General features: G+C 44.1%; 1 protein-coding gene across 2 annotated transcripts in view; it reads left to right on the forward strand.

Annotated features, from left to right (window-relative positions):
- Positions 1-20,612, forward strand: part of Rheb (Ras homolog, mTORC1 binding) — a 41,688-nt gene extending 21,076 nt beyond the window's left edge. The window contains exons 2-8 of one of the 2 annotated variants that reach the window (XM_063285650.1): positions 3,665-3,736; positions 8,228-8,295; positions 13,296-13,378; positions 15,970-16,026; positions 16,125-16,172; positions 16,789-16,870; positions 18,260-20,143. In XM_063285650.1, coding sequence (XP_063141720.1) covers positions 3,665-3,736; positions 8,228-8,295; positions 13,296-13,378; positions 15,970-16,026; positions 16,125-16,172; positions 16,789-16,870; positions 18,260-18,517 — 668 coding nt within the window. In that variant the 3' untranslated portion in view covers positions 18,518-20,143. Of the gene's footprint in view, positions 1-3,664; positions 3,737-8,227; positions 8,296-13,295; positions 13,379-15,969; positions 16,027-16,124; positions 16,173-16,788; positions 16,871-18,259 lie in introns of both variants that reach the window. The other variant, NM_013216.1, reaches the window with a different exon arrangement.
- Positions 20,613-21,718: the final 1,106 nt, after the last annotated feature.

Below are 21,718 nucleotides of genomic sequence, written 5' to 3' on the forward strand. Positions count from 1 at the left end.
GGAGTAGAAATGCCTTTCAAAGCAGGAGTTAGCCCAGCAAGCCTGCAGAACACGTGTGTAATGTCTGACAACGAGAAAGAGAGGAGTTTGGCAGTGAGATGAACAAGACACAGTTTATTCTTTCCTGACAACAATAATTGAGGATTTTTTCTTTTTGTCTTCACAAGGTAGGCCCTGTTCTAACATGTGTGGGAGACACTAAGGAAGCAGATTAGGGGAGTAAGGAGGTAGGGTTCTAGTTCCAGCTCTGTACTGTTGTTGGGCATCCCTAGGCCTGTTCCAGTCATCAGAACAGGGTTCTGTATTAAGGAGTATTTTAAATAAAATGCTTGTGTGACAGGGTTTTGGTTTTTGGTTTTTTCAGATTACTCTTTAAAAGCTGATAATCTAGTAACGCTGACAGCAGGCTGTAAGAAAGCACACGGGAAGATAATGCATTAAGGCAGCAGGTGTCAAGGACAGCGTGGGAAATTACCTTGACTCAGGGTCAGAGCTTCCTTTAAGAATTTACTTTTTGAGGGGTTGGGGATTTAGCTCAGTGGTGGCCCTGGGTTCGGTCCTCAGCTCCAAAAACAAAGAGTTTACTTTTGGATGTGAAGGCTAACCTGGCTAACTAGGCAGATGTCCCCTTCCTGCCTCACTACTCCAGTGTTCGTCCCTCCTCCTTCTGTCAAGGATCTAGAGTAGCTGTCCTCCCCTGCTAGAACCTCCCCAAACAAGCCCTCAAGACTTTATTTTCAGTTCCAGGACAACCAGAGCTACACAAAGAAACCCTGGCACAAAAAACAGTTTGTTTGTTTGTTTGTTTTTTCTTTTTTTCGGAGCTGGGGACTGAACCCAGGGCCTTGCGGTTGCTAGGCAAGCGCTCTACCGCTGAGCTAAATCCCCAACCCACAAAAACAGTTTCTTAATTTTTTTTTTAAACTTTCTTGGCCTGAGTAGCAGTGCACACCTTTATGCAAGCATCCCAAAGGGAAGTAGGGCAGAGTAGACAGATCTCTGTGCAGTCTAGGCCGGCCTGGTCTATAATGTGAGTTCCATCAGGCCAGTCAAGGCCTGAGAAACAGTTCCCCCAACTTAAGTAACTAAAAATAGTGAAAAAATTAAGTCATTTTTAAAATGTACTTTCTCTTATCTGCAGAATGTAGATTTTTAAATAGACACAAAACCGGTGATAATGGTGCATGCCTTTATTTAATCCCAGCACTCAGGAGGCAGAGGCAGGTGGATCTCTATGAGTTCTAAGCCAGCCTGGTCTACAAAATAAGTTCCAGGGCAGCCAGGGTGTGTCTCAGAAACCCTGTCTTCAAAAACCGGATGGAGGGAGAGAGGGAGGGAGTACTGCTGTGAACAGATGCCATGACCAAGGCAACTCTTAAGGACACCATTTAATTGGGGCTGGTTTACAAGTTCAGTCCATTATCATTAAGGCAGGAAGCATGGCGGCATCCAGGCAGGCATGGCACCGGGGACAAAGCTGAGAGTTCTATATCTTGTTCCAAAGGGAACCAGGAGAAGACTGGCTTCCAGGCAGCTTGGGCAAGGGTCTTAAAGCCCACGCCACAGTGACACACTTTTTTCAACAAAGCCTCCTAATAGTGCCACTCCTGGGTGAAGCATGTTCAGACCACCACAGATAGATAGAAATGAAAATAGAGGGGAGGAGTATGTAAGAGGAAGGAGACTACCAAGAGGTAGGGAGGGGACAAGAGAGAAATAAGGCATGTGAATATAATCAAAGTACGTTGTATACACGGTGATATGAATGTGATTTTGTACAATTTCTGTACCTTTTTTTAGTTAATGTGCACTAATAAAAGTATGATTGGAGGGGTTAGAGAGATGGCTTGGTGGTTAAGAACACTGACTTCCAGAGGTCCTGAGTTCAGTTCCCAGCAACCACATGGAGGATCACAACCATCTGTAATTAGGGATCCAATGCCCTCTTCTGGTGTGTCTGAAGACAGTGACAGTGTACTCACTTTCCTTTTTTCAGCTACAGTCTCATTTTCTTTTTTTTTTCTTTTCTTTTTTTTTTGGTTCTTTTTTTTCGGAGCTGGGGACCGAACCCAGGGCCTTGCGCTTCCTAGGCAAGCACTCTACCACTGAGCTAAATCCCCAACCACCGACAGTGTACTCACATACATGAAATAAATCTATAGTTGGGAAGACAGCTCAGTTGATAATGTTCTTCCCTTGTTCAGCTTGGCACCCACAGTTTTTTGTTTTGTCTTAAGGCAGCTGGGATTATAAGCACTTGAAATCCCGAGCATGGAGAAGTGGAAGAATGGTAGAGCCTGTGAGCTCAGCGGCCAGCCAATAAGAACAGCTCTTAGTAAAAAGTGGAAGATCAAGCTGGGCAGCACCTGCAGGGGGTTTACAGGGAAGACCGTCCTTTGGCTTCCATTGACCATAGACATGTGCACAGACACAAACCCCAAACTGGTTAATTCCTGAAAGGGAAGAAAGGCTTACAGGAATTGCACCTGCCCTCCCCCACCCTTTCCCAATTTTGTTTCTTCATTTCTTTATTTGGGTTTATATTTTCACATGTATAAGTGGTTTTTTTTTTGTTGTTTTGTTTTGTTTTGTTTTGTTTTGTTTTTCTTCGGAGCTGGGGATCGAACCCAGGGCCTTGCGCTTCCTAGGAAAGCGCTCTACTACTGAGCTAAATCCCCAACCCCGTATAAGTGTTTTATATATGTGTATATATATATATGTGTGTGTGTGTGTGTGTGTACCATATGTCTACCTAGTGCCTCTCCAATAGAGATCAGAAGAGGGTGTCTGTCTTAGTTAGGGTTTGACTCCTATGAACAGACACCATGATTAAGCGCAACTCTTGTAAGAACAACATTTAATTAGGGCTGGCTTACAGGTTCAGAGGTTCAGTCTGTTATCAGGGTGGGCGAGTGGCAGCATCCTGGCAGGAATGTGCATAAGGAGCTGAGTTCTATATCTTCATCTGAAGGGTGCTAGCAGAATACTTCCAGGCAGCTAGGATAAGGTGACACACAGTGACACACCTACTCCAACAAGGCCACACCTTCTAGTAGTGCCACTCCCTGGGCCAAGCATATATAAACAGTCAGTGTCTGAATCCCCAGGATTGGATCCACTAAGTGACTGCTGGAAGTCAAACCTGGATCCTCTGGTAAAGCAACCAGGGTTCTTTACCACGGAACCTTCTCTCCAGCCCCTGTTCTTCTGTTTTAAACTGCTTTAGACTTCCCTTAACTGTCCTCTATGCTTGTTGGTCAGAAATACTTAATGAATGTCAAAAAAAAAAAAGTTTGCATGGTTATAGCTTAATTGATTTTAATCTCACATAAAGCAAGTTGAATATGTTTTATCTTTGAAATCACTTACACAGCCCTGACACCTTGAGTTTCTTCACCTACTAGAATGGGCTTTTGCTATGGGTTTTTGTTTTGTTTTGTTTTTAGTTATCAACATTTAATCTTTTATTACACGTATAGAAGGGGAGCCGGATTACAGGCAGTTGGGAGCTGCCCAGCATGTGTACTGGGAATCAAACTTGGTTTCTGCTTATGTGGCTCTTAGTCACTGAGCCATCCTGTTAGTCCTAGAGTGGCTTTTTTGTAAAACAGTTATTTTTATCCAGATATACCAATAATTCTAAACTGTTTGTTCTCTTCTACAGGAAAGTCCTCATTGACAATTCAGTTTGTTGAAGGTCAATTTGTTGATTCCTACGATCCAACCATAGAAAACAGTGAGTATTGTTTTCAACTATTTAGGAATGGAGAAGGCATTTTTTTGTACACAAATATTATTTGTATAGTCTTGAAAGTTTGGTTGCAGGGGATAATCTGTTAAATTTATATTTCTCCAATGAGGGATTTAAAGGAAACAGACAAAAATTTTACTCAGTGTGCCCTGAAGTTATTTTATTCGGGGCCCATGTCCTCTGGCATGAAGAAAGTGATATCTCAATCAATGGGACTCTGCTCCCACACTGGAACCTTCATACACAAAGTTGCTTCAAGAAAAAGGAAGTGAGAGCAGTCTTATTTTTATCCCCACCCCCTCCACTCAGCAGGAGCCCTTTGTATGTGTGTCAAGTTTGAAAAGAATGAAAACCCCTAAATCTTTGTACCTTGAGGAGCACCCTGCTTTCTGCGTCCTAAAGACTTGAAAGAGGCTGCCGGCAAACATGCTATTCTGGGATCACAGCAGGCGCTCAGCATTGGAAAGAGGTGGTTTCTTAGTCTCTTGGATTTCATAACACATGCAGGAAATGGGCATGTGCAGCCCAGAAGCAGCCATGGTCTTTATTTTGTTGTCTTTGAGACCCTTACAGATGTTCAGGGTGGGATCCAGCATATCAGAGCACCTGCTTTATTTTAGAGTCCCTGGTAGACTCTGAGCCAAGGTGCGAGGCTCTTGAGAGCAGGACTAATGGAGGAGGGCTTGCTGTCAGGAACATACAGATTGGGCGTGTTAGGGGCAGATTCAGTGGCACGGTGGCCTTCGCATCCTGCGTTTACAGTAGAGATACTGATGGACTTTGATTCTAGTGAGTCCACAGAGTTGATCTGTGTCTCCTAGCTTGGCTGCATTCCACATGTGCTCCTCTGAGCAGTTAGGAAGAGAGGTACATGGCTGTCGAGCCCAGCTTGGCTAGTTTAATGTTGTTAATGTCACTTTTTATTGTGCCTTTGGGTTTTTCCTATTTTGGTATTCAGCAGTAAAGACATTATCATACAGATAGATTCATAGTGTTTAATTCAGTAAAGTCTGCAGGCAAGAGCAGAAATGATTATCAAATCAAATATCCCCTGAGACTTTATAGGGGCATATTTTGTCAGTGGGCTCTATTTTCTATTCTTTTATATTCTACCAGGGTAGAAGCCTTTATTTTGTTCCTCCACTATTTGGTAAGAGAGCAATGTTTGGTGATAACCATGAACTTGAAAGAAAAGAACATGAATTTGAGAGAGAGAAAAGGTTTCAGACCAACCAAAGCTACATACATGAGACTTGGTCTTTACGCCCCCCCCCCCAAATACTGGAGATGTAGAAATAACCTAATAATTATTTTACACTTAACTTTTATCATTACAGAGTAGGTTATTCATAGCAAATGTTCATGGTGGTACACTCTGACATTGCTTTAAAAGGAAAGAGTTTGGGGACTCTGTCATTTTCAATAGTTATAGGATAATAGAAGAATTAACAAAGAAAACCGTGCAGACCAGAAGTACTTCACAGATACGGTTTTTATCCTTTCTGTAGTGTTAACAACCTAATGTGTACTAGACTTAGAGGTTGTGGTTTACAAGCAAGAATAGGAGCCATTTATTACCTTAGAGTTTATCATCTCAGGGTTAGTTGGCACTATGATTGGTGGTTAGGATGTTTGGTTGGTTTGTTTGTTTGTTTGTTTAAAGATTTATTTATTCATTTATTATATATAAGTACACTGTAGCTGTCTTCAGACACACCAGAAGAAGGCATCGGATCTTATTACAGATGGTTGTGAGCACCATGTGGTTGCTGGGAATTGAACTCAGGACCTCTGGAAGAGCAGTCGGGTGCTCTTAACCGCTGAGCCATCTCTCCAGCCCTGTTTGTTTGTTTTGAGTCGGGGTTTCTTTGTGCAGTAGCCCTGGCTGTCCTAGACCTCACTTTGTAGACATGCTGGCCTCAAACTCATAGCCCCTGCTTCTGCCTCCCTAGTGCTGGGATGGAAGTTCTGTGCCATCACCACCTGTCTGTGGTTAAGAAAGTCTGATGAAGAATCTCACGGTGTTAGACCTCTTGGTGAATATGAATTAAAGATGCTTAACTCACTATAGAGATAACAGCTTACTTTGTGAATGCCAGAGTTTCAGACATCTGTTACTTTTGTTTGCACAAGACTTTACCAGTAAATAGCTACAACTTACTTGCACACTTGGCCTAGTACTTGTATCTTTGGGGTGAAGGGCAGGAGGTGGAGACAATCTATGTAGCCTAGCCTGGTCTAGAACTCTTCATCTTCCTGTCTGCTTTCTGAGTGCTTGGACAAGTGGTTACCACCATGCCCAGGTTCCCTGTGTTCAGTTTTACTTGTTATTCACAACATTGCTAGCATATTTTAGACTGATTGACTGCCTTTTAACTATTTCCCTTTCTGTTAATTTCATACACGTATAGAATGTATTTTGGTCATTTTCATCTCTTATCTGTTGCTATAATCTGCTCGACTCTCCCCAGTAGACACACACACACACACACACACACACACACACACACACACACACCCTTATTTAATATGCACTGATCAGCTCAATGGCTTGTACCACTTCTAAACGTCCATGTTCTAACACCTCCCCTTCAGTACTCCTTCCTGAATTATTACTTGGTTACCCTAGACTCAGTGGGGGGAAGCCTTGGGACCACTCTTCCCAGCTCTTATGTGATTGGCACTATGTCTTCTACAGCTCTCAGGCCTGTATCTTCTTCCCCTCAGCAGTGGCAGTTCTTTCTCTACCTCTTTGGTCCCCTTGCCCCTGAGTCCTAAAGTCCCACCTCTGTCTCCCTGCCCATCCACTGGCTGCTGTCAACTTTATTTGCCAGTCAAAACCAGCTGGGGGCAGGGACTCTCAGATACAGGATTCTCGTGCAGTTCCCAAATAACATAATGCAAGCAGTAAACCAAATCCACAAACAATTATCCTCTCCCCTCCCCTTGACTTTCTTGATTTGTTTTGTTTTTCACTAAATATAATTTCTCCCCATGTCCATTTTCCATTTGGTAATGATATGGGTTTCCCGTCTTCTGTCAGCTCAGAGTCAGGGACTTGGAGCATCCTCGGCATGTAGAACAGTGCTGCTGGTACAGTCGTACCCAGGAAGTAATTGTAAATAAATGAACCATTGTCTCAGTAACCTTAGCCTGATCAGAACAATTGGATCATACCTCGCAACAACTACAACTGTTTAGTTCTAATTAAGCATAGCTGCGTTTCTGCTCACATAATTTTCATCAAGCTCCCTGACTGACTGATCAAATCTCCTGCAGTGTTAGGTGACTGGAAGTGAGAAGTCAAAGTAAAACTCTTTTATAGAATAAGAGAATGTTCACTGTTTGAATCAGCATCTCACTGTGTAGCTCTAGCAGACCTGCTGTGTAGACCAAGCTGGTCTTAAATCCGTCTGCCTCTTCCTCTGCCTCCCAAATGCTGAGTCTTTAGATGAGTGTGTGGCGCTCTACCAGCGATCAGTGGATTTGTATTGGATATTTCCATCTCGACTTACTCTTGTTCAGTTTCCATCTGGTTGTCGTTGTGAACCTGCCCAGCATCCTTGCTTGCGTGTAGAGCGGGTTAACACTGCCTGGTGGGGTCTCCCTCAGCAACTATGATCCACATGGTATCCTCTGCCTTTCTCTTTGTTGCTTAGTTTTCTGAATAGTTCTATTTGTCGATTGGGTAGTGAAACACATTGGGACTACTTTCTGCTGCAGAGGGATAGCTTCTGTTACTGGGCCTGTATTGTACAAGACAGACAGACAGGAGAGTGGCTGGAGCCACCAACACAAAAAAAAATGTGTTCCACTTTCTTGTGGGGCTGCAGATCTCCAAGTAGCCTCCCTCTAATGTTTGGAAGCCTGTCCCCTTGAAATGCTGAACTGATTTTTCTCATCCTTTTTGGGAAAAAGGCTGTGACAAATTGCCTGGCTCTTTAGACTGAGAAGGATTGGTGGTTCCAGCCGAGAACATCTGTTCCATTGTTGTGCTATCTCAGTAAAGTGTTGCTTTGTTTGCTTGTTTTAATGTTCTGAAGCTTCTTAGCACTTAATGCGAGTTCTTTGTGCTCTGGCATTAGTAGACTTCCTGTGAATTAGGGAAGATCTTTTGTGGTTTTGGTTCATTCTAGACTTCTGACTTTACATAGTGTATTTCCCTTGTTCATAGAGGAAGAAGCACCCTCCACAGAGCAGTCAGATTGTTTTTATAAGATGTGAATTATTGCCTGACTGCAGTTCCTTTGGAAAGCATTCAAGGTTTCCCCGAGCTTGATTTTCTTCAGCAATTCCTACTAGGCTGATGAAGGAAGGAGATATTCTGTACAGTTTGAGGCTTGTTCAATTTCCATTAATGGCAACTTGTGACAAGACTATTAGGGACTTAGTTTGATCACTTGTCATTGTTCAGACTTTTAAGTAATCCAGAGTTAATTTATTTAAACCAGTATTTTATTCTCTTTTTGCTTGTAGCATTCACCAAGCTGATCACAGTAAATGGGCAAGAGTATCATCTTCAGCTTGTAGACACAGCAGGGCAGGTAAGTGACCTCAGAATTTCCTGCGGTGGATCTGATGGGCCTGCCCAGCAGCCCTCTCACACACTCGGGGTCTCAGGCTGTACCCCAGAGTACCTCAGGCTGGTACCGCAGAGTGTTAATGTTCTGTCTGCCTGATCTTTTGTTAAACCACATGGCAGGTCTTGTTAACTGAGGGTTGACAGTCACTACAGAATAATGACACTTTAATTCTATATTAAAAGGATCATATTACTTCCTTCCCTCTGGCCCCCCATAATGTGCATTTTCCTATATTAAGAGAAAAATAGGGTTGGGGATTTAGCTCAGTGGTAGAGCGCTTGCCTAGCGAGCACAAGGCCCTGGGTTCGGTCCCCAGCTCCGGAAAAAAAAAAAAAAAAAAAGAGAAAAATAAAATACTTCTTAGCTGGCAAGAGAGGTAATGCTTATTTCATCATGAGGACTTGAGCCGGGAAACACTAGATTGGTTCGATTGTGTGATGGGCAGATTTAACTGTGGATTTACTTGATGAATGGTTGCCAGAAGTTAAGTTCTTCCACATCCCTCTGCACAAGAAAGAGTGATAGTCGGGTTACTGAGTGCAGCAGTGACGTATGGAATGTCTGCCGGGGCTACAGGCTGGGGACAGAGGAGGAAGAAGTAAGAGTACTCCAGGAACACAAGAGCCTTTGACAGCTGAGCTGCCTTGTTTCCATAGCACCCAGTGCTGCCTTTCCTGGAAACCATTTTGTTAGACTGAGTCTGTCCCTGTTCACTGGAAGGCGGGCGGGGAGTATGATGAGCTGGGCCTCCAGCTCTGACTCTCCCTGCCCATGCAGTGCAGTCACAAAGGTCAGAAGAGCGGGTGCAGGCGAGTGGTCTAATCTCTGCACTGCTGAATGGAGGCGTTTGTATGGGACCTAAAATAATGGGATCTGTTCCATACTTAGAAACTAATTCCTTCTGTTTTATCGTGAAGTAAGCACAGAAGGAGGGTGTGAAGCAGGAAACTGCTGAACAGAGGGGAGTTAGCACTTAGGGAAGCCTGGAGTTCTTGTTCTGGAAGCAAGTAAACCCTGACCGTGTGAGACCTTGAGCTTCTAGAGCACTGTGGCATGCACTTTCCTCCCAGGCCTATGGGGTCGTGGGGAAACAGGCATCAGCAGGGCTCATTAAAACAAGAGATGGCAATGGCATAGACAGCATGCCTCTCTCAGAACTAGTAGGGGGAATCCCTGAAGTAGAAATTTGGTTCAGTTTTGCAGGCTTTGCTTTGTCCTTGTAGTTGAATACAGTTTATTACCTAAATTAAAGACACATTTAATGTGAGGGAGACTGTTACTAATGTTGTTGATAAACCAGGTTTAAACTTAGGGTCCTGGGCAAAGATATTTCGACTAGGACTCTTGACATTACCTTGGCTTCATCTGCTTTTGTATCTTTGGAATCTTTTTTTTTTTTTTTTTTTCCTTTTTCTTTTTTTTTGGAGGTGGGGACCGAACCCAGGGCCTTGCGCTTGCTAGGCAAGTGCTGTACCACTGAGCTAAATCCCCAACCCTTGAAATCTTTTTTAAACCCCTAGAAAGTGGGGACTAAGTCTGGAAGCTTTGAGTTGGGTGGGGCATGGTGACACTCAAGAGGTAAAGGCAGATGGATCTCTTGAGTTTTAGGCTTTGAATCTCAGCTATTCTTACTTCTCCAGTGACCTGGAGACAGAGGATGAGTTTTGCTGTGCCCCACTGCTTTCCTGGTATCAGCCTGCACAGGATCATTAGGTTGAAGTTTCTGTAGACTTGATGTGCCTCAGACCAGAGGGTGCTCGTCCCTGCTATTGATAGACATTAAGCAGAGCCAGAGTAGGGTGGTGTGGGGGGATGTCTTCCTGTGGCTCTCTGAATCGACACAGTTCAGGTACATTCTCCTGAGGAAGTGCTTTGCTCTAAACATGAACATACAGTTGGGCGGGCATCAAACAGTTTTTAATAGTCTGATATGCAGATAATAAAAATTGACAGGCTCCTGGCTTGGGGATCATATGTGCTCTGTAGTTCAGAGTAGTACTTACTTGGGTTACTACCGTCATTCTGGTGAGTTCTTTGTTACTAGATAATGCATCCAGAGTTGACTACTTTGAATAATAATTCACACCTTTGCTAATATTAATAATTTGTGTGTAGTTCACAGCAGTAAAACATGGCCTCTCTAGCTGCTGCCATTCTGCCCTTACTCCACAGAAAACTTAGAGACTGAATCTCCTACCTCTGGCTTCGGGTTGATCAGTTCTAGGGGGCGAGGCTGGTACTAAACAGTGAGGGCTGGTGCTTATAGCTACATTCGTTTTACTGTCTGCACATGGGTGTTTGCCTACAGGAATGTCTGTGCACCGCATAAATGCACTACACACAGGCCAGAAGAGGGCATCGGATATGCTGGAACTAGGGATTCAGACAGTTGTGAGTTTGAGAGGCTGAGGCAGGAGGATCTCTAGAGTTAAGGATCATCATGAACAGTATAATAAGACCATATCTCAAAATCATCATCATCATCTAATAAATTTATAAAATAGTCTGCATGTTTAAAAAATGTACACCATAAATAGTCATAATAAATTGCAAGTACTTTTTACTTTATAGTTTATATCAGCACAAACATGATCATATGTTACTTATAACAAGGTCATTCTGAAAAGTAGGACTTTAGGAGATTTGACTGTTGTTGTTAAGGTTGTGTGTGGGGGCTTAGTACTTAAGAGCACCTCAGGCGACCTGAACTTTATGGCCACACTGGTTGGCTCACAACACCTGTAACTCCTGTTCCCGGCATTACCCTCTTCTGACCGCTGCAGGTATCTGCACACATGTGATGCATTTAAACTCAACATACACAAACATACACAAAAATAATAAATCAGCATTTTCTGTTGTTTTTTGTTTTTTAAGAATTATGTATATAGCAGGATATAGGTGGTACACACCATGCCTGTAATCCCAGCACTCTGGAGGCTGAAGTAGGATAGTGAACCTTGTCTCCAAATTAAATAAACGTTTGTCAGGCAGTAGTGGCACACACCTTTAACCCCAGTACTCCAGAGGCAAAGGCAGGTGGATCTCTGTCAGTTCGAGGCCAGCTAGGGATACCCAGAGAAACCTTGTTTTGGAAAACCAAAATAGTAGTAAAATAAGTGAGCACATAGTACCTGGCTTTAGACTACAGTCTTCCTAAGCCTCCAGCACTGCTGCGGCAGTGAGGTCCCGGTGCAGTGGGTGTCACTAGGCAGTGGGGATTTTCCAGATCAGCTATAATCTCTTGGGACCACATTGTTGAGGGGTTCATTGTTGGTCAGATCAGTATAGATAGACAGTACGCACACTACACGACTGTCGTTGTGGCTTAATTGCCCAGCCGAAGAGAAGGATGAGTGTGCTTAATGCAGCTTGCTTACTTTGAGTTTTCAGGAGACATTTTGGATTGGCCTGATTTTGAGGTGAGACATGCTTGGCACTAACCTATATACTCCTGATGCTAAAGAAGGGCTGGAAGATCAGGACTTCAAATTAGTCGTTGGCAGCATAGCATATTTGAATGAGGCCAGCCTGAGCTACATCGAAACCCTATCTCAAAACAAAGACAAGAGATTTAGAAAAATATATTTTAAAACTATAGATAGATCTATTTGACAGTTATAATGTAACCAATTTTATCATTAAAAATCATGCTTTAGCAGACTGTGGTAGCACACACTTTTAATTCCAGTACTCAGGAAGCAGAGGCAGGCAGATCTCTGAGTTCGAGGACAGCCAGGGCTATACAGAAAAACCGTTTTGAAACCCCCCCAAAAAATATCGTGTTTTAAATATTTATAGTTTAAAAATTAAATTTTATTAGAATATAGTAAGGCATAACACTGTATTATACCATTATAATACACAAAGAACATGTAAATATGGTATTGTATTTTTTCTCTTTTTATCAAAAAAAAAAAAAAGATAGACTTCTACCACGGAACTTACTTCTTAAGCACATGGCCCCTGGTGACCACATGGCAAGCAGCTGTAGACTGAACCATAATTATTGACCTGTTAGGTTGTCAGTAGTGCTTCTACAGTGGTGCTGCCGTGAACATCCCAGTTTATCATTATAACTGATGACTAGTGTGTGTGGAAGGAATGTTGTGTGTCAGTGTGTGGGTTAGTAGGTGTGGACACAGGTAAGGACCAGAGGTTGGTGGTGTGTGTCTTCCTCCATTGTCCTTGACTTTGCCTTTTAGACTCAGTTTCTTACTGAACCCCCCACTCATGGAGTTGGTGTGACAGACTGGCCAGTGAGCCAGTGATCTGCCTGTCTGCACACAGGCCGGCCGGCACTGCTTACTCTTCACGCAGGCTTCTGGGAATCTCTCCTCTGTCCCTCAAGCTCTACGAGGCAAGCACTTTGCTGCCAGCCACTTTTATCTAAGTCTTCACTCCTGTATAGAGTACAGTTCTGCTCAAGTACAAACTGAGCGATCGCAGGGAATCTAAAGGCTCTGTGCTCGCGTTTGCAGTTCGTGCTGCTCTCCACCTTTGCTGCTTTTGAGGGCACTGTAGTTTGTACCTCATTCCCGTGCATGACCGCATCTTTTTACATTTTCCAGTCACTATTCATGAGCCAGGACGAGCTGTTACTGTAGCTTTAGGGGTTTGTTCAAGTGCCTGCAGAATCGTTCCTTTATTAAAAACTCATTTTTATTAGTCTGTTCACATGTTAACTTAGCAGTAATTATTGACTGTCCCATGACCCTGCATATTTTCATTGAAGACCTTGACACAGTCTTTTGGGAATGTTGAATTTTCCTTCATATATCAAACACACCCCCAACATTCTTTTTCTTTTTCTTCCAGGCAGGTTCTTGTATAGCTCTATCTGGCATAACATTTTTTCCTTTGGTTTAATCTCTTTAAATAATACATGAAAAACTTGGGATAAAGATTGTTTACGCTGCTTGATGAAGACTACTCAAATGTAATTAATTTTTTCCCCACAGGATGAATATTCCATTTTTCCTCAGACATACTCCATAGATATTAATGGTTATATTCTTGTGTATTCTGTTACATCAATCAAAAGGTAAGACTCTAGCAGTTTGCTTGAGTTTTTACTATACATAGACCCTTTTAAAAGATTATGCTAGAATTAATAGTAACAGTTAGAATTGATTACTACACTGAATGTCTTCAGTGTTTTTTGTTTTTTGTTTTTTCCTTGTGAAGCAATCTATTTATTATAGGGATAGAGTCCTCAGTGCATTCCGTCACACTGATAGAATAAAATCTGCTTTCTTACTTGAATGTGAACTGAGCTTTTCTGGTATGTAAATGGGAAATAGTAAATTGGTTTTGTTTTGTGTGTTTTGCTATATTAATATGGAATTGACTTAGCAATATAATTTAGGGACTTGAGTTTGTTTGAATGCTTTCTCATGTGGATTTATGAAACGAGACCTTTGAGTAATAAGGTTTCACTGACTGAAATGCAGCCACTGCTTTGTTAATGAGAATTAATTCTGGTTCTTTTAAGCAACACATTTGTTAGCAGGGATGGCATCCATTGTCAGAAAAAGGAGTGGTCTGTTGCAGCAGACAAAGCAGATGTGGCCGAGCACACAAGTAGAGCTCATGACAGTGGGAGCAGCTTGTCTTTGAAGGTTCATAGAAATGCCAGTGTTGGTAGAAGTTTGATGGCTAGCTGGGATCTTTTCAGTGTGAGAAATGTTAGTCTGTCACCCTGTCTGCCTTTTAATGATGTGTTACTGATGCTGGGAGGCAGCTCTGTTGATAAAATATTTCCACTGTCCAAGCATGAGGGCCTGAGTTTGGACCTACAGCACCCATGTAAAAGCCAGGCATGATGGCCTGTGCTGAAATCTCTGCTTCCAGACAGAAGGATCCCTGGGGCTGGGTAGCCAGCTAGTCCAGCCAGTCAGCAAGCTCCAGCTTCAGTAAGAACCTGTCTCAAAGAATCAGAGTGACTAAGGAAGGCACCTTAGGTCAACCTTACTGCATACCTACCCATGCACACATAAAGAAAATAATTGTAAAACAGCCCGCCACTGACTGTGTCCATAAGAAACCCTCTTCAGATACCTTGTTTCTCACCTCTGTAGAGAGAAATTAAACACACAGCTGCTAAAGGAACTTGCCCAGGGCTGCAGAGGCTCTATGTGACACTGACTAGTTGCCAGTCAAGGCCAGCTATCTAGTTGAGCTTGACTGCAGGGATGGAATCAGCTCAAATTTAACAAAATAGAAAGTTCAGATCCTTACTGGCCCTACCTAGCAACATTTCAACTGTTCAGTTAGCCTTATTGGGCAGGGCCTAGGCCCTTAATCACTACACACTGTTGGTAACAGAAATTTGTTTCCTCCTCCTCCATGTATATGTCTGCCCAACTGCATCCATGGCAGGACTCCTACCTTGAAGTGTTGGTGTGTCACTGGAAACCAGGTTCTCTGAACAGACCCTTTGCTGCTAGTCCCTGCTTATACCTGAGTTAAAACAAACCTGGCCAGCTCCACATCCTGGGAAACAGTTGGAGAAATGTAGAAATAGCTCTAGGGGATACCCAAAAATATACTATAAACATTGCACTAATCTGTGTTTTATGTTTTAGTTTTGTTCTGTTTGCTTTTTCTTTCACTAAATCATTAAATCATCTTTTTCACTCTCTACTATTTAGGACTTTTTTTTTTTTAAGCAGAGTCTCATTATGTAGCTTTGACACTCCTGAAACACACTGTATAGAGCAGTTTAGCCTCAGACTCATGGAGATCCACCTACCTCTGCCTCGGGAGTGCTGGGACTAAAGGTGTGCCACCATGCCCAGCTGATAAATGGTCTGACCATGTAGCCCTAGCTGTCCTGAAACTCACATGTAGACCAGGCTGCCCTCCCACTCACCTGCCTCTGCCTCTGAAGAGCTAGGCTTAAAAGTGACTGCAGAAAGGAGTCGGGTTCTGGGCAGCCTTACAAGTAATACAGTGTGTGCTGGTTGATGCTCGTACCAGGCTGAAGGAGAATGGGAATGGCTGGTGTCTATTAGCCAGCGGTCAGAGGTGTGAGGGATCCCACTGCGGCAGGTTTTTAGGCTAATCTTTGTGACATGTTCAGTGATTGTATCAGGATGATACCATCTGCTGTGGCCAGAGATGGAGGTTGGCACTGTAGTAGTGGAAAGCAGTCACTGTGGATGTGGATGATCATAAAAATCAAGAGGTTGGCATCACCCAGTGGATAATGGTACTTAGAAAAGGAAGGGGAACCAAGTGTGGTATACATGTCTCTCTAACCCCAGCACGGTGGACATAGGGGCAGACAGAACTGGCTAAGCTAGCCAGGGCTATACCTTGAGACTGCCTCAAAAAAGGGGTGGGAGTGTTGGGGGAACAGGGCTGATCACTGGGGCACACCACCTCAGAAGACCTTCTTCCGATTTGCAGTCAAACATTCTGTTCTTTGATAGATGCAGTTTGGGGGTCCAGTAGGTGCTGTGGTTTGTGGGCCCAGTGCTAGACCTAAGAGTAAGTGTAAGACGTAGAGTAGTCACAGTACAAATCCTGAGTGTCCTATGGGAAGAGATCTGTGGTATATGTTTTCCTCCTGTAAATGTAAGTTTTTTAATTTCTCCATTACAATGATGTTCCATGCTTTTTGTCTTGTAGCTTTGAAGTAATTAAAGTTATCCACGGCAAGCTGTTGGACATGGTGGGGAAAGTGCAGTAAGTAGCACAGTCGCTGTGTCTAGAAGGGTGTGCGAGCATCTCCTACAGTGGGAACACTGAGGCTCACTCACCTGTCTCGTCTTCTCTCCTCATAGGATACCGATTATGTTAGTCGGAAATAAGAAGGACCTGCATATGGAAAGGTGTGTAGCTCTTAAGTCCAAAAAGATTTAGTCACCAAAATGCCAAAAATTCTGTTCTCATGGTTGCCAGAAGTACAGCAGAAGCAATGTGCAGGGTAAATGCCACACTGGTTTAGAACAAGGAGCAAACTGGGAAACTGTCTTGGGTTAGTTAGCATGACAGGTATTATTCGGTTTTCACACAGTGCCCTTGCACACTCGTTGTGATGAGCAGGGGCAGGAACACCATGTCCACGGAGCTGAGAATAGCCTGGGTTGGTGGTGCTCAGGTAAACAGGTGAGCTATGACCCTGGTGGGATTTACCCTGGCCTTGCAGTGTTTAAAACCTTGCTGTGGCCAGCAGATTGAGGTTGGGTCTGCAGTAGTGGGAAGCAGTCACATTTCTGAACCTGCAAGACTTGTCAGCACATAGATGTCAGCACATAGACGACTCGAGGCTTGTCTGTTGGGTTCCAGCCATGCAGAATTAAGTGCTCCCTCATCGCTTCCTGATAATGTAGAGCACATGGTTCTACTTACAGGAAAGTTGATCGAAGTGTGGGGCCTGTTTGCTGAATTAGTCACAGCTTTTTAAATGACAGAGAACAAAGAATCAGGACTTTCTTCTCTCTTTAGGGTGATCAGTTATGAAGAAGGAAAGGCTTTGGCAGAATCTTGGAATGCAGCTTTTTTGGAATCTTCTGCAAAAGAAAATCAGGTGTGTAGTTCCTAAAATTAACTAAACGTCATTCTCATTAGTTACCAGCATATATTCCTTCAGTCGGCGTCTTACCTGTCATTTTTAATCCTGCTCATTTAACCATCTGCCATTTCTAACGCCAACTTTGGAGTGTTTTAGAAAGCTACTAATAATTTCTGAGTTTTGTAAACACTCTGCTCTGGTAGGCCTAGAAGGCCTGTTGAGAGGGCGTTTTGTTGAGAGGATATTTGCTCCTGGGACTGTCGCCATAGGCAGGACAGAGGGAAGACACAGACAAGGAGACCTAACTGTGACTGTGTCCCTTACAGTGCAGAGGGGTCAGATGCATGGTTTTGATTTTATAAATGATTCCTTTTATTGTAAGTAATACACTGGCCTACTTCTTGGCTCCTTTGCACAGTCCACAATTCAGACAGACAAAGCTGGGTGAGTGGGAGGGACAGGAAGGTGGCGGCATGCACCTGACTCAGGCCTGGCCCTTCCTTGTGGGCCTGGCAAAGGCAGAGAAAGCCCGTGGGATGAGGAATACTTAGAGCACAGCAGGCACGGGGCTGTTAGGAGACTGCCCTGCAGAACCTTTGGGCCTAGGCCAGCCTGGGATGGATTCATCGGTAAGAAAAAAGAAGTTAACAGCTTGGCCCCGAGGACGCTGAGCCAACACGTCACAGTTTGTGGCACAAAGCGGGGAATTTTTTTCTTTGGAGTGCAGGATTTGTTAGCTTACTTTTTTTTTTTTGGTTCTTTTTTTCGGAGCTGGGGACCGAACCCAGTGTTAGCTCACTTTTAAGTTCATTTTAGAAACATTCCCCATGGGAGTGGCAGCTGGCTCTGTAATGCAGAGTCTGAACCTGTGGTAAGCAGAGTTGCCTTACAACTTGCAAGCCCACCAAGCTCTGTTTTCTCTTGAGGTTGCATGGTTATTTTAGCACAGAAATTAAGTGTTATTTTGTTCCCAGTTTCAGCCCTGTGACTATCCCTTTAAGGGGTGTGTTGTCTCCGCGAGAGAGCGCCACTGAACTCTGCTTGTTTTTATTCATAGCTTCAGTTTAAACTTGTTCTTTTGCCCAGACCTGTGGTATCTGATTCCTCCACTCCCTTACTTTTTTCCTTCCCCTTTGCTGCCTGGCCTTCCTTGGGTAGACCACACGCTTCAGCCTCCTAGAGCATGCTCAAGTCCTTAGCATGTGGCAGCCTGTGCTCTGCCTTCCAGTCACATACACAGACCTCTACTGCTTCTTCAAGCACAGGGAGGACACTGCTTAAGCTTAAAATGTCCTGCCCCCATTGTCTGCTTGCATCCTCTGGTAGTTCATAGTAGTTAAGTTTCATTGTGGGGCCTGTTTGATCTACCACTAAGATGACTTTACCTCTCTGAGGAATCTCCAGGCCAAGGAGCCAAGCGTCTGTTTGAACCCTTTCTGTGCCTTTCCCATGAGGAAATTCCTCAGCCTCAAGGTCTTCACTCAGGTTTCACACTTCCTGGGCTCCTTGATGCACCCAGCTGAATTGAATGGTCCCGTCTTCCCTCTGAAGCACTCATTGATATCTGAGGTGGGCTCACTTGACCTTTATGCCCTCCTGTTGATCCAGCTCAGATGTCCAAGTCCTCTGTTTGAATCAGCTCAGCTGGGAAACAGACAGTGAAGTCCAGATAGCAAGAAGGAGGTTAGCACTAATGGGGCCTGTACTGGGAATTGAATGCTTGTCTCCTCTGTTCTCAAAAGTATCTGTTGAACCATCTCATTTTAGAAATAAGAAATCTAGAAAAGTTGAGAACTTGAGGATCTCTAACTCACGGTATAGGCAGAAGAACTAGTTTCAGACCCATCCACAGCCTGGCCTTTTCCTCAGAATCACATTCTGATAAGCAGGGAAGGAAGTGGCCTTACTTCAAGAGAGAGGAGCGCTGTGCTGGCTTGTACTTCGTCAGATGGTAGACTTGGTCACTGCGCATGGGAGCAGAGGGTGTGCATGGCTGTGGTGGTGAGCATGGTGTTCTCTTGTGAAGGCAGCGTCTGTTTTCCAGTGAACTAGAGAACAAGTGACCAACCATGAGCCAGGGTCAGTGAGGTGGGAGGGCCAGGTACCTCTGGACGACTGGAGCTCGGTAACCTGATTCACATCAAGGGTTCCTGTCATGCTCCTGTAACAGGTCCATGCTCCCCTGGGCTGAGCAGTGCGCACATGCTGGTGGATGCCTGCTGAGCAAGTGGGTTCAGTGCTGTGAGACCGAAAGCTGACCTAGAGAAGAGAAAGTGGTTAGCCTTAGAGCAGGACAGGAGGACTGTCAGCAGAGCCAGACACCAGCTCTGCCAGATTGAGCCTTATGGACTCTCCAAGCTAATGGATACCTATGTTGGGACACGTAAAGTAGATATTAGAGTGAGTTGACTCCTGATAGTGAGGTGGCCTGAGCCAGGTCCTGCCTTCTAAAAACAATAGCCTTTAATTTCCATAATCAAAGTTCTTGTATTTAAAGGACAGAGACTGATAGTTCTCATTACCCTTCAGAAAAAAGGAGATCTTTTTTTTTTTCTTCTTTTTTTTTTTTTTCTTTTTTTCGGAGCTGGGGACCAAACCCAGGGCCTTGCGCTTGCTAGGCAAACGCTCTGCCACTGAGCTAAATCCCCAACCCCAAAGGAGATCTTTCTAAAGTTGCCAGAGGAGTTTGACTGCAGGACTAAGATTGGGTTGAAATCACTAGAGGAGACCAAGACTGGGAGGAACTAGACTAGACGGGTTTGTAATTGGTGGCATGGTGCACAGGAGGACTAGCTGTGGATGATGGAGAGCTTGCAGCATCTGTAGATGCAGCCCAGAGAAACACAGAATGTAGTCAGACTTGAAGTTTGGGGGCGCCAAGAGAAGTGTGGTCTGCAGGAGCAGGATGGGCAAGAAGAGCACCTCCCCTGTTGGAGGCCTGGGGTACCAAAGGTCCTAGGAGAAAGGGACCCTGTAGGAGCTGCAGAGGGTACAAGAGAAAGGCCAGAGTAGAGCTGGACCAACTATCCAGGGAGCATCGTAGAGCATGGGGCAGAGAGCATGAGGCCAAGCAGAGTGGGAGCTGGTGCTGGTCGCTGTGACAAAGGAAGGTCCCGGGCCTTATGGGTCTTCTAGGGACCTTCTGGTCCCCATATGGCCCTGAAGAACAGATGGGTGCCTGCCCTTCTCAGTCTTGTTGGTTGTGAACAGCTATCAGAGTCTACTGAGAACTAACCCTGTCGCTGCTCTTAACTTCTCTTCAGACTGCTGTGGATGTTTTTAGAAGGATAATTTTGGAAGCAGAAAAGATTGACGGAGCGGCTTCACAAGGGAAGTCTTCGTGCTCGGTGATGTGACGCGCCTGCTGCAGAGCCTGAGTGTATTCCACCTGAGGAAGCAAGCTGCCTGTCATCCTTGAAGATAAAACTAGGCTTCTGTTTTCTTCTGTTAACCTGAACGATGTCATTTGGGTCAGAGGTCCTCCCCTCTCAGATTATGTTAACGTCTGACTCTGTCCAAATGAGTTCACTTCCATTTTCAAATTTTAAACAATCATATTTTCAATTTATATATTGTATTTCTTAATATTATGACCAAGAATTTTATCGGCATTAATTTTTCAGTGTAGTTTGTTGTTTAAAATAATGTAATCATCAAAATGATACACGTTACACTACTATTAGCTAGGCTTCAGTCTATCAGTGTTTATCTCCTTGTGTTAAATGTATACTTGTAAATAAAGTAGCTGCAAACCTTAGTCCTTCAGTCTATCAGTGTTTATCTCATTGTGTTAAATGTATACTTGTAAATAAAGTAGCTGTAAACCTTAGTCCTCCGTGCTGCTGCTCAATGTGGTTTTAAACCATGTTGGGATGGGGCATGCTGGTGCACACCCTTTGTTTTTGTTTTGTTTGCTTTTTCAAGACACAGTTTCTATGTGTAACAGCACTGACTGTCCTAGAACTCACTCTGTAGACCAGGCTATCCTTGAACTTACGAGATCCACTTGCATCTGCCTCCAAAGTTCTGGGATTAAAGGCGTGTGCCACCACTGCCACACTATACAGTATTCACAGTCTTCAGACACACCAGAAGAGGGCCTCAGATCTCATTACAGATGGTTCTGAGCCATGTTCTTGTTGGGATTTGAACTCAGGACCTCTGGAAGAGCAGTCCGTGCTCTTAACCAATGACCCATCTCTTCAGTCCATGATTCTATAATCCCAACTCTTTTTTCCCACATGACCACAAACACCTCTAACAAATTCCTCTGACATCTTCATGTTCTCTCCTGCACCTATTTATTGCCTCCTATTGGAATCTTAACTCTTGTCTTTATCTTCTGTGGTAACTAGTTGCATTGAGTCTGTGAGTGCAGGAGCCATGTCCTCTTTCGTAGACAGTATCTCACAGCACTCCTGTCCTCCTCGTAGACAGTATCTCACAGCGTTCCTGTCCTCATAGACAGTATCTCACAGCACTCCTGTCCTCATAGACAGTATCTCACAGCGCTCCTGTACTCCTCATAGACAGTATCTCACAGCGCTCTTGTCCTCCTCATAGACAGTATCTCACAGCGCTCCTGTCCTCCTCATAGACAGTATCTCACAGCGCTCCTGTCCACCTCATGGACAGTATCTCACAGTGCTCCTGTCCTCATAGACAGTATCTCACAGCGCTCCTGTCCTCCTCATAGACACTATCTCACAGCACTCCTGTCCTAGTAGACAGTATCTCACATCGCTCCTGTCCTCATAGACAGTATCTCACAGCGCTCCAGTCCTCATAGACAGTATCTCACAACACTCCTGTCCTCCTCATAGACAGTATCTCACAGCACTCCTGTCCTCATAGACAGTATCT

Source organism: Rattus norvegicus, chromosome 4 (genome assembly GCF_036323735.1).
Source record: "Rattus norvegicus strain BN/NHsdMcwi chromosome 4, GRCr8, whole genome shotgun sequence".
Classification (NCBI taxonomy): domain Eukaryota; kingdom Metazoa; phylum Chordata; class Mammalia; order Rodentia; family Muridae; genus Rattus; species Rattus norvegicus.